Below are 18,250 nucleotides of genomic sequence, written 5' to 3'. Positions count from 1 at the left end.
TTTTAGCGGTTAACTGATTTTATTTCAAAATATAAAATCAATCATTAAAGAAGTTTCATTAGTAAAATATGTACAATAAAATTTTATGTTTCAATGGGTAAAGTTTGTAGTAATTGTCTTGCTCTTTTGTACTCTATAGTTTCTTCAATTTCATCATTTTTAATCTTATCTTCTAATTTTTTTACAACTTCCATTGCTTTGTTGACTAATTGTTTTTTTGCTGATCCTACACACCCTTCAAAATATTCTAAAATTATAGTAAAACTTTTATCTGGAACATATTTGACATTTAATAAATTATCCATTAGCCAAATTTGTTTAAGTTTCTCAAATTTCCATTCATTTCTTACATGTTTCCACTAAATAATAAAATATAAATTATGAAAAATATTTTACATATTAATTTATAATTTTTAATAAACAAAAATAGTTACTTGTGAAACGTAGTTTAAAGCCTTTTGAGCAATTACTTGTTTATTGGCTTCTTTTGCTTCTAAAGCACGAACTTCTGCTTTTTCTTTTTTTAATTGCCTTTTTGAAGGTTCATTCTTTTTAACATCTGTATTGTCCTTGTCAACTTTTTCTTCATTTGATTGAGTAATATTACTTCTACTAATTATATTATATTTAAATATATTTTGTAAACATTGTAAGAAAGAAATAGTTACATAAATTTTAATTTAGTGAAAAATAATTACTTTTCCGTTGTTTGTATCAAAATATCTTTTTTCTTCTTCGTATTTTTCAATATTGGCTTCTTTTTTATGATTTTTTCATTGTGTTCGACAGATCTTTTAATTCCTTTTTCTTTATCCTCATCTATAACTAATTAAAAATTAAAAAAAAGAATATAAGTAGCAATGTAATTTGTAATTAATAAAATTTATTACACATTGCATACTAATATTTATGTTTTATTAAACATTGATTATACACTGCATATATTAGAAAGATTTGTTTGACTTTTTTTACAGAATTATAATACAATAAATACTAATATTCTAAATTATAAGTCGTAAGTAAAAAAATATAAATTTCATACATTAAGTAAATGAATTTACTTGATTTTACATAACCTACAATTATTTCACATTATTTTAAAATTTACAATTATTATAAAATTTTTAAATATTACAAATTTCAATTTACTTTTTTTCGTCCCATTTTTTATATTTCTGATATTCTGTTTCATAATATTAGACTTAATATTATTACTTTAACATACTATATGACTCGTATAATAAATGCAACTATTAATATTATACAATACAGAGATAGGGTTAACCGAAACCAGTGTTGTGCCCATGTGTATATTGTGTAATAGGAAAGTCAGAGATTAAAGAAACTAATTAAAATTTTGATTCTTTCTTTGTTGAATTAATATACTGTATTAAATGCTTTAAAATTACTTCTTTGTGCAATTGGAATTAGCATTGATAACAAATTTTGTTAAAATAGAATTGTAATTATTTATATCGGAATTATTACTTTGAATCGGTTAATAATTCTTAAGAAGTCTTCGAAGTGTAAAATAATAATGTTGTTGCCTAGATTAAGATTTGTTGTATCGAGTGCATGTAAAATAAATCGGTAAATAATTGAATTTATTTAAATATTTATTTTCACTAATTGCCTTTGAAAATTGAAGTGTAACCACGTCTATCTGAGATATTTTTTGTTTTAATTAAATTTATTAACTTTTAAAACTAAATACACAAATTATAATTATAATTAATGAGATCTGTTATTTTATAGAAAAACTTTCCTATTATTCCAAAAGGGTTTTAAAAATACTTCTACGATTGGGCAAGCTGATCTCAATGACAAACCTATTTCTTATTCAAAATCACAAGCTGCTGCATGGAAAGCATTGTATAACCGTGAAACGCCAAATGACACCGTTTGGTACAGTCCGCTCATAGTTTCAGCAAGTTTAACAATCTTTTTAATATATTTCTGTTTACTAAGAGAAGAAAATGATATAGATGAAATAATTTATCGACCATTATCAAAAACTATAAAAGATATTGATAAAAAGTTTCCTGAATATTCCTATAGCCAACTAGATCATATAAATTCTAACGAAAAACATTTAAAAAGTGAAAAAGAAAATAATTAATGATTTTTGCATGAAGTAAAGAAGGTATAAAAAGGAATAATATAATTTTAACAAAATTTTTAAACTAATTGTATGTTTTTTCTATTTTATATAAATTAGTTATGGAATAATCAATTTGTACATATACATTTTTTCTGTATAATAAAAATATTTTATTTACAAATTCTGTTTTTTAATTCTTTATATTAAAACAAAGTTGTATTAATATAATTTAAACTTCAGCTCATCAAACATTTGATGTAAGGTAATTTTTATTTAATATAATGGAGTTACTTAAAAAATAAATTAATATAATTATAAATACTTATTAGAACGGATAAAGTAATTGTCCCCAAAATATATTACTGGCTATTTTACTCCATTCTATAGGTGGATGAATATTAATAGTATCAGGAATTGATTTTTTCCAAGTCTCACTCCAAGGTGCAATAATAGTTTTTGTTTTCAACATTATTGGCCCTTTAGCTTGCCTATTCATTAATTTAATTCCAATTGAACCTAAGAGAATTTAGTTGATTGATAAAAACTAAATATAGAGTGTACATAAGATAAAAGATTACCAGTTGCATCAGCAGTGCAAAACAGCCATCGAAGAAAGCCATAGATAGGTATAATTTGCATATAAAATTTTAATCTTGTTAAAAAACCATCAAGACCAATCATTGTAAGTCTAAGCTGTGAAAATATGTTAAAAAGCATAAAATAAGGAGATAATTTATGTGATTCAAATTTATTATGCAAAAATGATTTACTGTTGTGAAAACAATGTAATAAACCCATGTAGTTGGCATTAAAAATAAAAGAATTGTAAAGAGTAGAGTACCAACAAATAGCTGATCCGGTTGATATCGACAAGAATCAACTCTTTTTCTTAAAGGATTTTTTTTTTTCCCAAGAAACAAACGAAAAAGTGCTATTAGTCCACTAATTTGTATATTAAACAACCTGTTAAAAATTAAAAGATTAATTCAAGATCTCAATAATAATGGTAAATAAAAATTAAACAAAAGATTTTTTTACCTTGCAGCATAAATGTAAATGCAATAAGTATGAAAACTTATAAGAGCAAAGAGATCAGCAATGATAGAAATTTGAAAAGTAATACCTAATCTACCAATGAATAAAAGAACTTCAAAAGCTAATTCCATCAGTGGCTTTGAAACTATAAGAAAAGATGACCAAAGATGAATATGATAAAGAAAAAATTTTCCAAGTATGTTGTTGAAAGAATGATTTAACTTTAAACCAGCTGGTGATCCCATAAGCCAATTTACAAGTTCTTTTAAAGATTCTACCACTTTCTAAAATTACATAAATTATTTACTAATGTTTATTACATAAATTATAATACCATAAACAGTATAATTAAAATAATTAAAATCTTACCTCAGCATAAAAAAGTAATACTTCAGACGGAGAAGAATCACTAAGAAAATTAAGAAGTAATTTTAATAATAAAAGACCTAATAAGATATCTATAATCACAGCTATAATATAGTTAATTATCTTTAATGTAAATCTTTTCCCTTCTAAAAGTGTTGATAAAGTCCATTGGGCAGTTTTAAGCCAAGACATTATGTGCAAGCCTAAAGATGAATACTTTAAAATGGGACTGATTTTACTAGTAATTCTATAAATCCAGGTTGTAGGATAAAGAAAAGTAAGCACAACTATAATGAAAATTGAGTTTTTAATACGTGCAAACCAGTCAATCTGCAATTTATCATGATTTCTTTGTATAGACTCTTTATTGAGAATAGTCCTTAATTCTGAAAAATTATCTTGTAGACTTTTGTCAATATATAATTCTGCTCTTAATATAGAACACTTGTCATATAATATAATGACTGTATGACAACCAAATGGAAGTATTTTCTGATTTTGTATCATAATATTGCATATACCATACTCATAATTTAAATTATAGTAAGATAAAACATATAATTCTATCCAGTTTGGAAGTTTTTTATCACAGTATTCGTTCTTAATTTCAGTTCCATAAAAATAACCAAGAGTTACAAGGGTATTACTAGATTCAGTATTACTTTTATTTAGTTTCGTTAAACCAAGAACATAAAACTTGCTAATATCTTTATCATTGTCATGTACAACATTACCATATATATATCCTGGTTGCTTCATATAAAATTTTTCTGGTATAAAAATAATTAATGTCTTCATTATTTCTTAAATCTAAAAAATAAAAGAATTGATATCAATGTTATTTTTATATTTTAACTAGCTGTGTATAAAAATATTTTGATAGCAAATAAAAAAATATTCTTAAAACTATCTCCAAAAATATTAAATGATTTTTATTATAATTTAATATAATGTATAAATATTCATTTTACATTTATTGTACACGAATATATTTAATATATATATATATATTCATTATAAAATATTTTTAACATAGACGTTTAATCCTAAAGTATTATAAATTAGATTATAATATGAAATATATATTTTATTATCAAGTCATCAATAAGTATTTTGAAAAAATTTTTCCTAGTTTTCAACAAATATCAAACTTCATTCTAAGTGCTATACTATTGCCAAATTTTTCGAAATTGTGCTTCTAATTGAAACAATTTGAAGAAAAACTGAAACTAACAAATAAATATGATAAATAAAAATATACAATGTATATAAATTCAATTTTATGTCCATCCGATACGTATTATATAATTATTCATTTTATTTTTATTTAAACAATTTTTTTATAATTTTGTTTACTATACTAACTTATTTTTAATCTATGACATAAAGTCTATTTTAATTAACAATGTTTATCTTGAATTGATAAAAATTTCATTCCTGTTGGTAACATAACCACAAAAAAGTGATCAGCTGTTTAATACTCCACTCTACGCGATAAGCTGATATAAACTGATAGACAAAGACACATGGCATGAGGTTACAACCAAAAATATCCACGTATGCCAATACGTGTCACCCGGTGTTTCTCGTTATTGTCGTCGCTTTATCATTAATCAAATTATAAGAAAGAGAAGTTAAAATTTTATTTTGCATTGAACGAAAGGAAGATCAAAATTTGTTTAAAAAATTGTACATTTTCCGTATGATTAGGTAACTATTTATGCTATTCCACTATTTCCCCTAATGATTAATTTAAAATATATATTTTACTTGTGTTATGCTAATGTTCTATTGTACATTAATTGGCACAGATTATATCTAAAGAATTCATAATGGATTTTATATTCTTTTATAATTTGATAAACTTTTATTGAATTTATTTAATTCTATGTGGAATTATAAATGTGCATTATATTTAATTACTCTCTTTTTTATTATCCTATAATTAAAATATAATGGTCAATTTCATTAAAAATCATGTTTCTACTAAATTATTAAAATATAAGTAGTTTTAAGATTTTTTCATTCTTTTTAATAAAATGTAGATTAGTTAAATGAGCTCAAATAAAAATAAACTTAATAAGTTTTTTAGTAAATCAACAATAATGAATTTATTGTACAATAATTGATTTAATATACAGAGACAATGAGGTATAAACTAGGAGACATTATGAGACTTTGATGAGTAGATTATGAACTTCTTTATTGAATGGGTCTGAAATCTCTGTTGGCTGATAATGTTCAACAAAGATGGCCGAGAATCAAATGAGTCAACAGATACATTAAATGATGCAGAGGAGTTACAGCAATGCGAGTCTGTCAGTCAGTTACAAAAGAGTTTTGACAAAAAGATAGAGGTTCAAATCGATAGTGAAAAGCCCAATATCAAAACCAAATTATCTTGCAAAATGTTTATGTATGCCAGAGAAACTATATATTTTTGTCTTGCATTGGCCTTTACATCATTGGCCGTCTTACATACCCTGTGAGCTTCTATTTTCTGTAGACAAAAGAATTTTTGCAAATCTTTTATATATTTATATTGCATTTTGTAGACCACCAAGAATTTCAAAGCCACCAATTGCAAGACCTTTTTTCAATGAAAGTTCTATAATTCTAGATTTTTATAAAGGACATTTAAGTGCTTTAATCGATAGAGTGCGAGATTCAGACTTTAGTTTTGTGATGTATTATGCTCCATGGGATGCCGAATGCCAAGCTATAAAACAGGAATTTGAAAATGCTGCTTGGTACTATCATTCACAAGTAAGATTTATCAAAAAAATTATAGGCTTCAACTAGTGTATTGTTGTATATAAAATAATTGCAAAAAATGGATATGAGTAAACTAAATTAATAAAAAATTAATATTTAAATCATAAAATTATTGCCAGGTATTTTTTGCTGCTATTAATTGTTGGCATCCAGGTTCTGAATGCAGAACTCAATATAATAAAATTATACAGAGTTATCCAGTATTGATGATATATCCTTCAAGAGAATCTGGTATTCAGTATAAAGGTATTAAAAGTGCTGCTTACATGATACGCTTTATTCATTCTTTTATGAATCCAATAACTAGAATCACTAGTAATGTGCAACTAATGGAGCTCTTAAAATCATACGATGTAAGAAATATTAGTACCTTTTAATTTTGAATAAATCAGTAAAATTTTAGTCAAACAATTGTAGTAAAAACTAATGATACATCATTTTATTTTTTATAGGCTGTTATGATTGGATATTTTAATTTTGCTGGTTTAACCAAGACACCTGGTTATAGAGAATTCTATAGGACAGCTCTAAGAACTCTTGAGAGAGATCCTAATGGAGAAATAGTATTTGTTGCTATAACAAGTCCAAATACTGCTAAAAAGCATGGAATTACACATTTCCCTTCGGCTAGCTTATTAATGTGGAATGAAACTTTAGTAATACTTTTTTTTTCTGATTTATTTGTCAATTTATTTTTATTTAAAAAATAATCAATATTTTGTAAAATACGTATATTACCTTCTTTAATAGCTTAACATCACTTAGTACTCCAAGTAATTTATAATGTTTTAATTTGAATTTTTAATTTTCAGTTTTATCCCGAAGGTAATGATTGGACAGCTGAAGTTTTATTTAATTGGATTAACAATGTTGTCCATAGTGTTGTTACTTGGATACAACCTCCAGGTAGTAAATCGTTCACGTTTGCTCAATACTTATGGGATGGACCTGTTCTATTTCTATTTACACCAAGGAATCCCTTACATTTTGCAAATGATAATTACAATTTGGTAAATTACATTTTTTATTTCTTATTTACATTCAATTAACTTTCAAAAGAAGAAAAACTGTTATAATTTGTTTGCTTATGTATAATTTTAAGTATAAAACAATGGTGAAATATTCGTTTTTTGATAATTAATTATATAATAGAATTATAAAATTTAAACATACTTTTAAATTTATCGATTTAATTTAAAAAAAAAAAGACTTTTGTATTAAATATCAAAATCTAATAATCTAAACAGTTAAATTATCAATATATACTATTTTATTGTATATTAATGTATACTATTGTACTGTAGACCGTTTATTATTTGTTTTCAGTTAAAAGAAATAGGATTACAATACTATGATTGCTTTGGAAATTTTCAAATAGAAGACATAGTTGTCCGTTTACGCCAAAGTCGTTTAGACGCTGCCTCCAAAGCTATTGAAAAACGAAAACGATGCATAACTATGCTTGAAAAGGAAAAGATCAAAGAAAGCATATTAAGTGGTCAGATAATTATTTAATATTTAATTTTACTCTATACTACAACAATCTGTTAAGAATTAATTGTTCAGCATAGAGATTTAAAAAATTTATTTCTACATTTATAATTTTTACTATTATTATCTTTAATTATAATTCATGTAGTGTTACAAAAATTAGTTTAATTCCTTGTTCTGATTTAATGATATTCTAAATTTGTACAGTTATGTACAGTTTCAATTCTAATTGTACTATATAATAAACCAAATACTCTGTTAATCATAATCAATATAATAAAGAAAGAAATGTGTATAAGTGTGTGTCAAAAACTACACCAAGTCAAGTCTTGAGAGTACATTTAATTATTTGATTGACAATTCCTCTAGATCACGATGCAACGTTACATAAGTGGACAATCAAGACCCCACACTGTTGTTCAGGAACACCGACGAATAAGGGCATACTGTGCACAAATCGAATTGATGGCCTCGAGAATGTTTGCGTGGCCCCAAGTGCTGCCTGTCGTAACCTCGATATCTTCGGTCTCAAGGAATATTTTAACGACCTGTACGTTTCCACGAGTAAGGAATCCAATTTCAATGGCCACTGTTCAGACGACAGGTAACGTTGCCTTCATTTCCTAAATAAATTAAACAGTAAACCAACCAAGTATAAACATGGAAATATTCAAAGTAAAATTTAATTCTAATTTTTTCATTCGCATTATTTATTATCATTAAATTATTTTCTTATATATACTGGGAGTTAATATATTAGTCATGTGAAGGTTTAGCCATACGAATAGTTTACTGTATTTTTGTTTTTTTTTAATAAAAGGACGCAAGATTATTATAAAGGTATAACAAATGTCAAAATAATTATTTCAGCTGTGATTCAAGCGTAAAATTGAATGAAGAAATCGACTCCCAATCTGCTTCAGCAGTCAAAAAGGCATTTTATAAAAATGATTGTAAAAAATATTTGGCCGGTTATAATTATCATCATCCGGTCTTTCCCAGAGACCCCGATGACGAGAGTAACGTGGAACTAAAACTCACTGAATTGATCTGTAAAATCAACAAGACTCTGGCACTTGTTGCCATCGATAGCTTACAGTACTTCTATTTTGCTGAGAGTCTTGGCATTAATCTAGCCAACATCACCGATAAGACGTCTGCTATAATTTTAGATCCCGATGTGAGCTATTACATTGATATAATGATTTATATCTATTTACTAAATAAGCAATTGAAGATTATCTTTGACAATTGAATCTCTTCACACTATCAGTCACGAATTGAAAATCTTTGATCATTGAATAAGAACTTATTAATTGAATTTTATTATGAAATAATTTTAAAGCGATAGTTTAAAACAATCCAATATCATTATTATCATTAGGTTATTATAATATGCCGATCGTTTATTCTATTGTATGATAACATTTAATGAGTTTTTATTAATAATTTTGGTAGGATGAAAGTCAATTTGTTATGGAAGAAGAATTCAGTAGAAATGCACTTGTGCGCTTCATAAATAATTATACAAATGGTTATCTAAGAAGGACAATGCGTTCTAAAAATAGAAAGCACCTTGTAAATACGTTAACAAAGCAACACGCAAAGTGCAAAGAGAAGTCCAAAATTTGTGTTCCAGAACTCTCTACAGATACCTTTTTAAATATTGTTCTTAATCCAGATAAGGTTTGTATATGCAATAGCTTTTTATTATTTAATCTATTTACTTTCTTGCATATTGTTATAAATCATTTACTTTCTTGTAACGAGTGCAAATAAAAATTTAACATTTGAATATATATAATATACCTATGAATTACTGATTCAAAATTTAATTGAATATATTTCTTTCACCATTTAATTAATTTAATTGCTTTCTATATTATTAATATTATTATTAGTATTATTATTAAAATAATAATAATTGATCATTCAAATGTTTTTTTGCACAGGATGTTGTTATTATGTATCACTCGTCATATTGCGCCTTTTGTAGTGTAGTTACATATGTATATTTAACGGTGGCACATTACCTATCAATGATGGATCATTTAGAATTTGTTCGCATTGATGGTGATAATAATGATCTACCTTGGGAATATACAATGAATCGATATCCATCTATATTGTTCTTTCCTGCTAAAAGGTAAAAAATTTTCAAGTTCGAACTTATTACATGCTTGTAATATTGTTCTTATAAAATCCTTTTACTTTTCTTTATCTTTATATAATATAATTAACAGTTGAATTATGTCAAAATTTGTATGAACTAGTAGAGGTAAACGAAGTTCTTAATAAACTATACCTACATTAAATCAAGTGGTGAATATTATTTACTTAATGTCAAAATCATTAATAAATAAATATGTTGCAAATCTCGTAAACAAATCTTAAAAGTATCATCTTATAATTAAAAATAATATCGTATGTAAACATGCCATAAAATACAAACGAGATACATAAATTTATAAAATGAAACAACCGTTTAAAATACTTTTTCTAAATAATCACGAAATATTATAAAAATAATAAAAAAATTAATAAATAAAAATGATCAATCTGCTTTTATAAAGCCATAATTGTTCATTGTAATAAATAATTATATATTTTTCTGTATGCACAATTATTTATCACTTTTATAAACATAAATATAATTGATTAATATAATATATAGTAAATACTAATATAATTACTATCTACTAATATAACTTAATATTAATACTAATATAACTTAATATTTACGGTATTATTATATCTAAATAATCATAAAATTTTATATTTAAAATTTTTTAATTTTCATTTTGTAATCTTCAAATTTCACGATTATAATCAACATATAATAATAAACATATAAAATAAATAAATAAACAAATAAATAAATAATAGAGAAAAAACCTGGATTAGTTTTTCATAAGCTTCGCAAATCGAAATAATTAATTATCAAGTCATAATAATAATGGTTACTTCTTTTATTGCAGAAAAGAAGACAGTACGCTATTTCCATGGACATTACCGGTCTCGGTGGGTAATCTCCTGAGCTTCGTTCTCGCAAATCTCGATGAAGAGTCACATATTGAGGCGTTGATTAATGTGTGCGCATCCGGTATCGAGCACTCGCCTACCTCGTGTTTATCGCGCGTCCGCTCCTTATGCCTGGACATCCTCGAAGACCATCTACGTGACTTCAGATGGTTGCGTCGCACAAGAACCACTAAAAGCGTTCGGCATATCTTTGATGCACGTAAACGCATTTTGTTGCTAAAACTCCAGCATGTAAGGGAGCTTCATCTTGTGCTCAGCAATACGAGTAACCTAGTGAAGGAAAAGGAAAAGGTATCGAACTTCTAAATTAAAACAATTGTTTTTCATTACAATTGCTGTAGTTCATAGAGAGAATTATTGGCATTAACATTATTATTAAAAAAGATTCAATAGATTATTGTCATATAGATTGAATTATAAATGTAAATGAAATTTAATGATTATTAATCGCTTGCAATTTTCTAATGAACCGAAATTGTCGTTAAACATTTTAAAAACATTGATAAAAAAATTAATTGTATAATATTATGTTTTATATTTTATATTTTATTAATTCAATATTAAAATTTAATGTAAATTTATAGCCTATTTTCAACTGTTTTAACTGTTTTTTAAAAATGCTTTTCATAAATTATTATTCTTTTTATGTGTTTATAGGTACAGATGCTGAGAAAAAAATTTAAAAAGTTTTATGTAAAATTGGCAAATCTTTGGCGCGACGATAGCATATTAAAAAATCCCTCTCTAAAATCTGCAAGAAATAAGGTAGAACAGAACGGTTCGTGATACTATCCATTTTGTAATTTCCTGAAAGGAATTGAAAAATTGCATTTATTATGCATGAAATTTATGTAAATTAACTATTTTTATTTATATGTGGGCAATTAATTATATAAAAATTATATATTTAAAATATATACTCAGCTGAATTGAGTAATTGAGTTTAAAACTGCATTTTTAAAGTAATATTAAATAATATTCGAGTCTAAATAATTATGTTATTTTAATAAAATCACAAACTACTGTTAATATTAAATTGTATAGTGAGTACATTTTAAAACTTACAATTAAGAAAGAATATAGAAGAACTTGGACCAAAGTAGTTCAATTCCAGATTTTCAAATTATTAGAGGACCATAATTTTGATTGTTTTGATTATTCGTACGTATAAAAAACATATTTCACTCCTCTTTTATTAAAAGGAGCAAATATTTTGTAAAATTTTAAAATTTTATGATTTTGTTAGTAAAATTAAAGAAAAATGTAAAAAATACATTAATGAAAGGAAATTTCATGCATTTCATGATTTTTTAGAGTGATAATTTCTAAGTAATTTTATAAATTAAAAGATCAAGTAAATGAAAATAAAATAAAGTAAGAATTATATTAAATTTTATAAAATATAAGTAGTTACTAAATATTAAAAAAATGTTTAATCATATCATTGATGAAGAGACAACAAAAGACGATATTAATTAGTAAGCTTTTAGCAATTTTCATTACATTTGACCAATGATTTATATATAATGAATTCGATTATTTTAATAATTTCTTAATTATTATTATTTTTTTTTTTATTATTATTAATTATTAATTATTGTTATTATTATTATTATTATTATTGTAATTTAAACATAGGAAAAATAATTGAAATTTTAAACTGTTGAGTACAAATATTTAAAATTATTCAACTAATATCGGAAACTACTGTTTTATAAAATTAAACATTTCATAAAAGAGAACAACTTGTCTTAAAATGTCTCGAATTAATACCTTCTTTTACATTTCTTTCTTCAATATCGAGTCGTTCGAATATAATAAAATCTTGTAGGTACGATATTAATCTGAGATCCAAGCAAGATGGGATCTTTAATCTTTGTGCTGGCATACAAATAGAAGATCAAAATTCTTGAAGGTACAAACAATTTATTAGCGAAGCTCTTATTATAATGTTTCTATATCATTTTCATTAAAGAGCCTTAGTTTAAATTAAAAAATTAAATTAAATTAAAAATTAAAAAAAAATTAAAAAACTTAGCCATCGTTGCCTTTGTTCGTTAGTCATTGAGCCGTTAAACAATTCTAACGCCACGTTCGGCGAAGCCTCATATAATCTCGTATCACTTTCTGTTTCCTTGTTCCTTTTAACACACCGATGATATTCGCATGAGCGCGAATTGCTCGCATATGCGTGGATATGTGTGAGTGCGTAAGTGCATACATGCCAAGAGAAAACTAATGAATGAGAGGATGCGTAAGAGCGTGTGTATATAAAATTATGGTGGGAGGTGATAGAGAGGGAGCCAATGGTTAGATCAGAATTGCATTTCCGAATGTACGCAGTAAATATTCTAAGTAAAAATTCTAGCCTTAAACTTACGTTTTATACTTTGGTTGTTTAAAAATTTTTAATGTTAAAATATGCTGAAACAGAATTTATCAATATATAATATTATTATAAAGTAATACATTCAGCTGTTTGAAATAGGCGTACATTTCGTAAAAGCTTACCTTGTCTACGAATAAATTATGTATAATTCTTGTTGAAAACTATATAATGTTACACGTGCGACTGCGTACACATACATACACTCATATATACAAGTATAGCTAATTTTTATTGTTAAACGATTTATCGTTATTTTGTTTTTTTTTTTTAAGTATTTCTGTTTGAAATGCAAACAAATTACAAAAATTATAGTCGATTCATTTAGCATAAATTCAAATTTGAGAAAATGTCAACTATTGCAAAATAACATTAATTTATTTGCACATTAGAGTAATTCATTTATATGTATTTTCATATTTATGAAGTAGGAATTTTTAAATTTTTATATTCAAATTCACCTTTTCTTTGTATATTTGGAATTATTTAAAAAACTTAATGCCAATTATGAAAAAACCAATACTAATCGCTAGTACTTATAAAAAAAATATATTAATTTATACTCGATTCAAAGTAAATCTTTAATCAGAAAAAATAGAAAACACTTGTTATCTATAAATTGTTGTATTGTGTAAAATTATTTACTTCGAATTGAAAATTTGTTTGTTTTATCTACAACTAATGTTCAATATATTATTAATCAATCCCGCTATATATATATATATATATATATATATATATATATATATATATATATAAACAACGTAATTGCTACTATTGCAGCAATGCGACATATAAAACATTGAAAGATGCAGTGTATAACAAATTAATAAAAATAGAACTGCGTTTAAAAAGTGTTTGAATTCATGATTTTATTATAAAGTTGTAATCATATCATTTATCATTAAAATAAGTTTAGAAGATGTTATTTCATACTGAAGCACGTTGTCTTCATTAATATATATGTCACCGTTATACTTTATTCGAACACAATTACACTGTTGAAAAAGAATTTCTTAAAATTTAATACAATTTAATATAACGGGAGAGTTACTTCGTGTCTCTTAAAACAAGACAATTATGAATTTTAAGTACCCATAAAAATGATAAAATACATTACAAAATAAACATTAATTCGAAAACTTTTACAGGCTGGAATTTAAGAAATCAAAAATTTTACTTTGACAATTAGCTGCTAAATATTTTTGCTATATAATGATTTATGAAATTCGGATAAAGTCGCGGGCTCAAGTAGGCAGCAAGCAAAAGCTCTCGAAAGAGCTTTGAAATATTGGAAAGTACTCGCATACGAAGTCCTTCCATATTCGGCAAGACTTTAACCCCTCGTCCGCTTTTAGAATTCGCGACGCTTGCGAAGATTATAAAAGAAAAGCGTTCACTCCGATCGGGAGCGAACGAGATCGGAAACACTATCAGCGGCCTCGGTTGCTCGGGTATCTCGGCCGGAGCAGCGCCTCGGGCGCGTGGGAGTGGCATTATTCACGTTTTTCCCAGGCGAGATAGGCACACTCGGACCGATGACGAGATGCGAGCGACGCGACGCCGGGTGTGGTTTTACTATTTCTGGACGCGGCGCCGACGGCGACGAGCGTCACGCGAGTGTCATCCGCAACGCTGATAATAGTGTGTGCGCGCGCGCGCGCTGCTGTACAGCCTTTGCCTCTCTATTCTCGCTTATTGACATTGTTTAACTCTTGAGCCCCGGTACGTAAATTTCATCGTCGCTCGATTTAACTTCGGGTACTTTTTATCGCGCTAAGGCATTTCGATGAGTCACTTTCTATTGCAATACTGGAATTTAACCGATCTGACGTAATAATGGGTCAACCTCAAAGCTTTTTCTCTCATCAAAAATAGACCAAACAAAGTGAGCGTGATAAGTTTACTTATGATGAATGCCAAGTTTTTATAATAGCTGCAAGCACTTTAATTTTTTGAATAAAAAAAGTCGATCAATGCTCATTTTTCTTTAGATATTTTGCTTTATTTTAATTCAATTTTTAATCATACAACACATAATATCGACTCTTTATTATTAATGTTACAATGGATGAGAGAAATTTCTATATATAAATAATATTCATGTCTAAATTTTCAAAATTTACAAGTTTTATAAAAATTTGTACAAAAAAATAATATTGTCGATAGTGTGGTTATGCGTGCGCGTGCATGTGTGTGTATGAACGATAATCAATTATGTATATTTTCTTATGCATACGTAATTTTACAAATACATAATCTTTGATTATTCCGAGTTTTTAAAAAAGTTTAATTTTAGATTTCAAAATATTTAATATTGTTAGTTAAAATTTAATTGACAAATTATGATTTATTATTAGTGTTCAAATGTAAACTTCACCAGTGTTGACGTATAATCACTTAAAATGTTCGCATTCCCTATTACCCTAAGGGCAACAATTATCATATTTTCACAGAAATTATATTATCATTATTTAAGATTAAAATTTATATGTAAATGTTTTTCTTTACCTAATGTATTAAACGTAATATTCACACTAATAAAAAGAATGATTATTTTATATACATTGAAATAAATTTTTGCAATTTAATTTCTAAACGTGCATCATTTGTTGAATGAAAAACAATTATAGATTATAAACGCCAAGAGTAATTGTTACTTTTTATTTGATACGAGCAGCTTGCAATTATTATCAATATCATAAGTACAAATTAAATGCTAATTTCAATCAATTAATTATTTTTGAATGGAAATTCATAGATTATAAGAAGTGGCAAGTGGAATAATGGAAAATGGAAATAAATGAATGAATAATACTTATGTCATTTATTCTCGATAAAGTCACTATTTATTGACTTTAATTGCAATAAGCATGTAGCTATATTTAACGGTAAGAATAATTTAACAAACAATAATTTAAATATTAGATGATGATTATGATTTAGCTATTAGATGATGATTATATTGTATATTAGTTGTTATATTTATTGTATTTATAATGTAAGTAAAAATTGTCTACAAGAAAAAGGAACAAAGGAAAGTCATACTTATGTAGGATAATATTCAGAAAAAGAATTTGCTTTAAAAAAATTAATAAATTACTATTGTTGTATACATTAAATTGATAATTTGAAGTATATGTACACGAGACACTTGTAAATAGTGTATACGGATATTGCGAAACTGCGTGTCAATAATCGATTAATGTAACTTCAGATGCTATTTTTATAATAATAAAATGAGAGAAAAAAATTAACGAAAAATTCTAGTCAAATCTTTTATTCATAGAATTTAATATTTTATTTTGCTTATAATTAAAATTTTTCTCACCATTGTTTAATGTACCAAATATCCAATACTCATAAGTAATGTCAATACAAAATATAATATATATCCTACATAGAAAATAATAAATAATAATTATAAGATATCAAATTTTATTCCATAAATATTTATTAATAATTTCCATGCTCGTATATTTCGCATATTCGTAAATTGATCTATTGTTATTTATTATACTTCAACTAATGCAAATTCAATGATAACATTATAAAAGTTTTTTCGATTTAAGGATTATATTTTATAAATATTATTATCAATTGTGAATTATTATTTAAAAGGTGTTATTTAAAGATTTTTATTTATGGCGCATATTTAATAAACTACGGTATTCAATTGAAAAGAAAAACTGGATAATTTATTGGTTGGAATGTTATAAATTTTTCAAAACGTGACCATTGAATTCCTTGTATACATTTGTTCCTAAAATATAAATATCTATTTTCTTCAAAAAAAAGCTAAAACTTATTTCCAAAGTTAAGTTGAGCGATCAAATGCGTGTGTAATATTCGATACTTAGATTTTTAAATCAATTTTCCATAAAAACCTATTATTTTAACCTATACAATTAATTAATTTAACAAAAAACTTATTTTTATTGAAAAATTATAACAAATTTATTAGCTATACGATCAACAATGAAGAAATGTTTCATACAACAATTAACTACTTTCAATCTCGATGACGACATAGTCACACTAGATAAATTTTTTATTTAAAATCACTGCATTGAATGTAGGTCGATTTATTACCCAGTTTCAATCGGATATTTTTGCAAGATATAGTGTTAAATTACTATTTGAATGTAGTAATTTTCATATCGTTTTAATACTTCTGGAAAGGGCAGAGCTTGTAGCCATTTACACTTTTATATAGCTATAAAATAAGTTCTAAAGTATACTTTTACCATACAAGTGTTATCAAGGGCGGCAATGTGCATAGACAAATTAGGTGATTTTTCTCTTACCACGCCGGTTTTGTATAAAATTGCGCATTGCATTGCAATAATCTGGAAATCATTTGAATTTAGTATTGAGATTTTTCAACAATTAATTATACTAATAAATAATAAAATTCTTGTTATTTTCGTGAAATTAGAAGACGAAGAAAATTAACATTTCATGAATTTAATATTTTAATTCAATTTTCAAATTATTATTTACTATTCTGAAAATCGAATAGTATTAATAATTTCTTTTTTATAATTTTTTATAATACATATAATTTTAAATATTAATTACAGATACATAAATATAAATTGTACTCTATATTGCTCAGTAACTATTATCGTCGTTAAGCATTCAATATTGTTAGTATTTGAATGTAGGCCTGATTAACTAGCTGCAAAGAATTATAGTTGTACATCTATTAAATAGAAGCAATATAATTAAATAATTGTGTATATAGTGTAAGTGTCCCGTCAAAAGGAAAATTTTATATATTACATGTAGTAGAATTTTTAACGAACACGTATATTAAAATGCGTTTATTGCGGCAAAATCACGGAAAGATGTGATATTTTGTTTATGGTGATTTAAATGATTATCTAAACTCCATAGCTATTAAAATGTGTTATAATTTGTTCAATATTAGAGAGAGGCACGAGATATTCAGAATTTTATAGTTTACCTGCAAGAAATGTTAATCGTCCGAAAAGTATTGATTATAATTACATTATAGAAATAATACAATTAGAAAATAGCTCGTGCCGATA

General features: G+C 25.5%; 4 protein-coding genes across 4 annotated transcripts; 2 read left to right on the top strand and 2 right to left on the bottom strand.

Moving 5' to 3' along the window:
* Positions 1-31: 31 nt before the first annotated feature.
* LOC105365742 (uncharacterized protein C7orf50 homolog) lies at positions 32-819 on the bottom strand. Its single transcript, XM_011503979.1, has 3 exons — positions 788-819; positions 435-609; positions 32-359 (listed from the first exon to the last, which is right to left on the bottom strand). The coding sequence occupies exons 1-3, from the start codon at positions 817-819 to the stop codon at positions 84-86; spliced, it is 483 nt and encodes a 160-aa protein (XP_011502281.1). The 3' UTR covers positions 32-83.
* Positions 820-1,507: 688 nt separating this feature from the next.
* LOC105361712 (uncharacterized) lies at positions 1,508-2,149 on the top strand. Its single transcript, XM_011498967.1, has 2 exons — positions 1,508-1,590; positions 1,756-2,149. The coding sequence occupies exons 1-2, from the start codon at positions 1,538-1,540 to the stop codon at positions 2,117-2,119; spliced, it is 417 nt and encodes a 138-aa protein (XP_011497269.1). The 5' UTR covers positions 1,508-1,537; the 3' UTR covers positions 2,120-2,149.
* A 192-nt stretch (positions 2,150-2,341) lies between these two features.
* Positions 2,342-4,300, bottom strand: PIG-Q (phosphatidylinositol glycan anchor biosynthesis class Q). The gene is made up of 5 exons (XM_011498956.1): positions 3,506-4,300; positions 3,140-3,420; positions 2,872-3,064; positions 2,680-2,794; positions 2,342-2,617 (listed from the first exon to the last, which is right to left on the bottom strand). Exons 1-5 carry the CDS (start codon positions 4,298-4,300, stop codon positions 2,427-2,429), a joined length of 1,575 nt encoding a protein of 524 aa, XP_011497258.1. The 3' UTR covers positions 2,342-2,426.
* Positions 4,301-5,176: 876 nt separating this feature from the next.
* LOC105365731 (thioredoxin domain-containing protein 11) lies at positions 5,177-11,688 on the top strand. Its single transcript, XM_011503968.1, has 13 exons — positions 5,177-5,212; positions 5,644-5,987; positions 6,058-6,268; positions 6,397-6,630; positions 6,730-6,933; positions 7,090-7,287; positions 7,604-7,775; positions 8,138-8,372; positions 8,639-8,948; positions 9,227-9,454; positions 9,721-9,914; positions 10,747-11,101; positions 11,468-11,688. The coding sequence occupies exons 2-13, from the start codon at positions 5,740-5,742 to the stop codon at positions 11,594-11,596; spliced, it is 2,718 nt and encodes a 905-aa protein (XP_011502270.1). The 5' UTR covers positions 5,177-5,212; positions 5,644-5,739; the 3' UTR covers positions 11,597-11,688.
* The last annotated feature ends 6,562 nt before the right edge of the window (positions 11,689-18,250 follow it).

This window comes from Ceratosolen solmsi, unplaced genomic scaffold (assembly GCF_000503995.2).
Source record: "Ceratosolen solmsi marchali unplaced genomic scaffold, CerSol_1.0 scaffold10, whole genome shotgun sequence".
NCBI classification, from domain to species: Eukaryota; Metazoa; Arthropoda; class Insecta; order Hymenoptera; family Agaonidae; genus Ceratosolen; species Ceratosolen solmsi.
The sequence above is the reverse complement of the archived record's forward strand: the minus strand, read 5'-3'. Positions and strand labels throughout refer to the sequence as shown.

Bases quoted from the DNA above. Each gene is read 5' to 3' on its own strand.
- PIG-Q (XM_011498956.1), bottom strand. From the start codon at position 4,300: ATGAAGACATTAATTATTTTTATACCAGAAAAATTTTATATGAAGCAA. The intron at 3,421-3,505 runs GTAAGATTTTAA...ATGTAATTTTAG, and splicing joins TATTACTTTTTTATGCTGAG to AAAGTGGTAGAATCTTTAAA. The intron at 2,618-2,679 runs GTAATCTTTTAT...AAATTCTCTTAG, and splicing joins TTGCACTGCTGATGCAACTG to GTTCAATTGGAATTAAATTA.
- LOC105365731 (XM_011503968.1), top strand. From the start codon at position 5,740: ATGTTCAACAAAGATGGCCGAGAATCAAATGAGTCAACAGATACATTA. The intron at 6,934-7,089 runs GTAATACTTTTT...TTTAATTTTCAG, and splicing joins TAATGTGGAATGAAACTTTA to TTTTATCCCGAAGGTAATGA. The intron at 9,915-10,746 runs GTAAAAAATTTT...CTTTTATTGCAG, and splicing joins TTGTTCTTTCCTGCTAAAAG to AAAAGAAGACAGTACGCTAT.
- LOC105361712 (XM_011498967.1), top strand. From the start codon at position 1,538: ATGTTGTTGCCTAGATTAAGATTTGTTGTATCGAGTGCATGTAAAATA. The intron at 1,591-1,755 runs GTAAATAATTGA...GTTATTTTATAG, and splicing joins AGTGCATGTAAAATAAATCG to AAAAACTTTCCTATTATTCC.
- LOC105365742 (XM_011503979.1), bottom strand. From the start codon at position 819: ATGAGGATAAAGAAAAAGGAATTAAAAGATCT. The intron at 610-787 runs GTCGAACACAAT...TATAATTAGTAG, and splicing joins AAAAAGGAATTAAAAGATCT to AAGTAATATTACTCAATCAA. The intron at 360-434 runs GTAACTATTTTT...TTTATTATTTAG, and splicing joins CTTTAAACTACGTTTCACAA to TGGAAACATGTAAGAAATGA.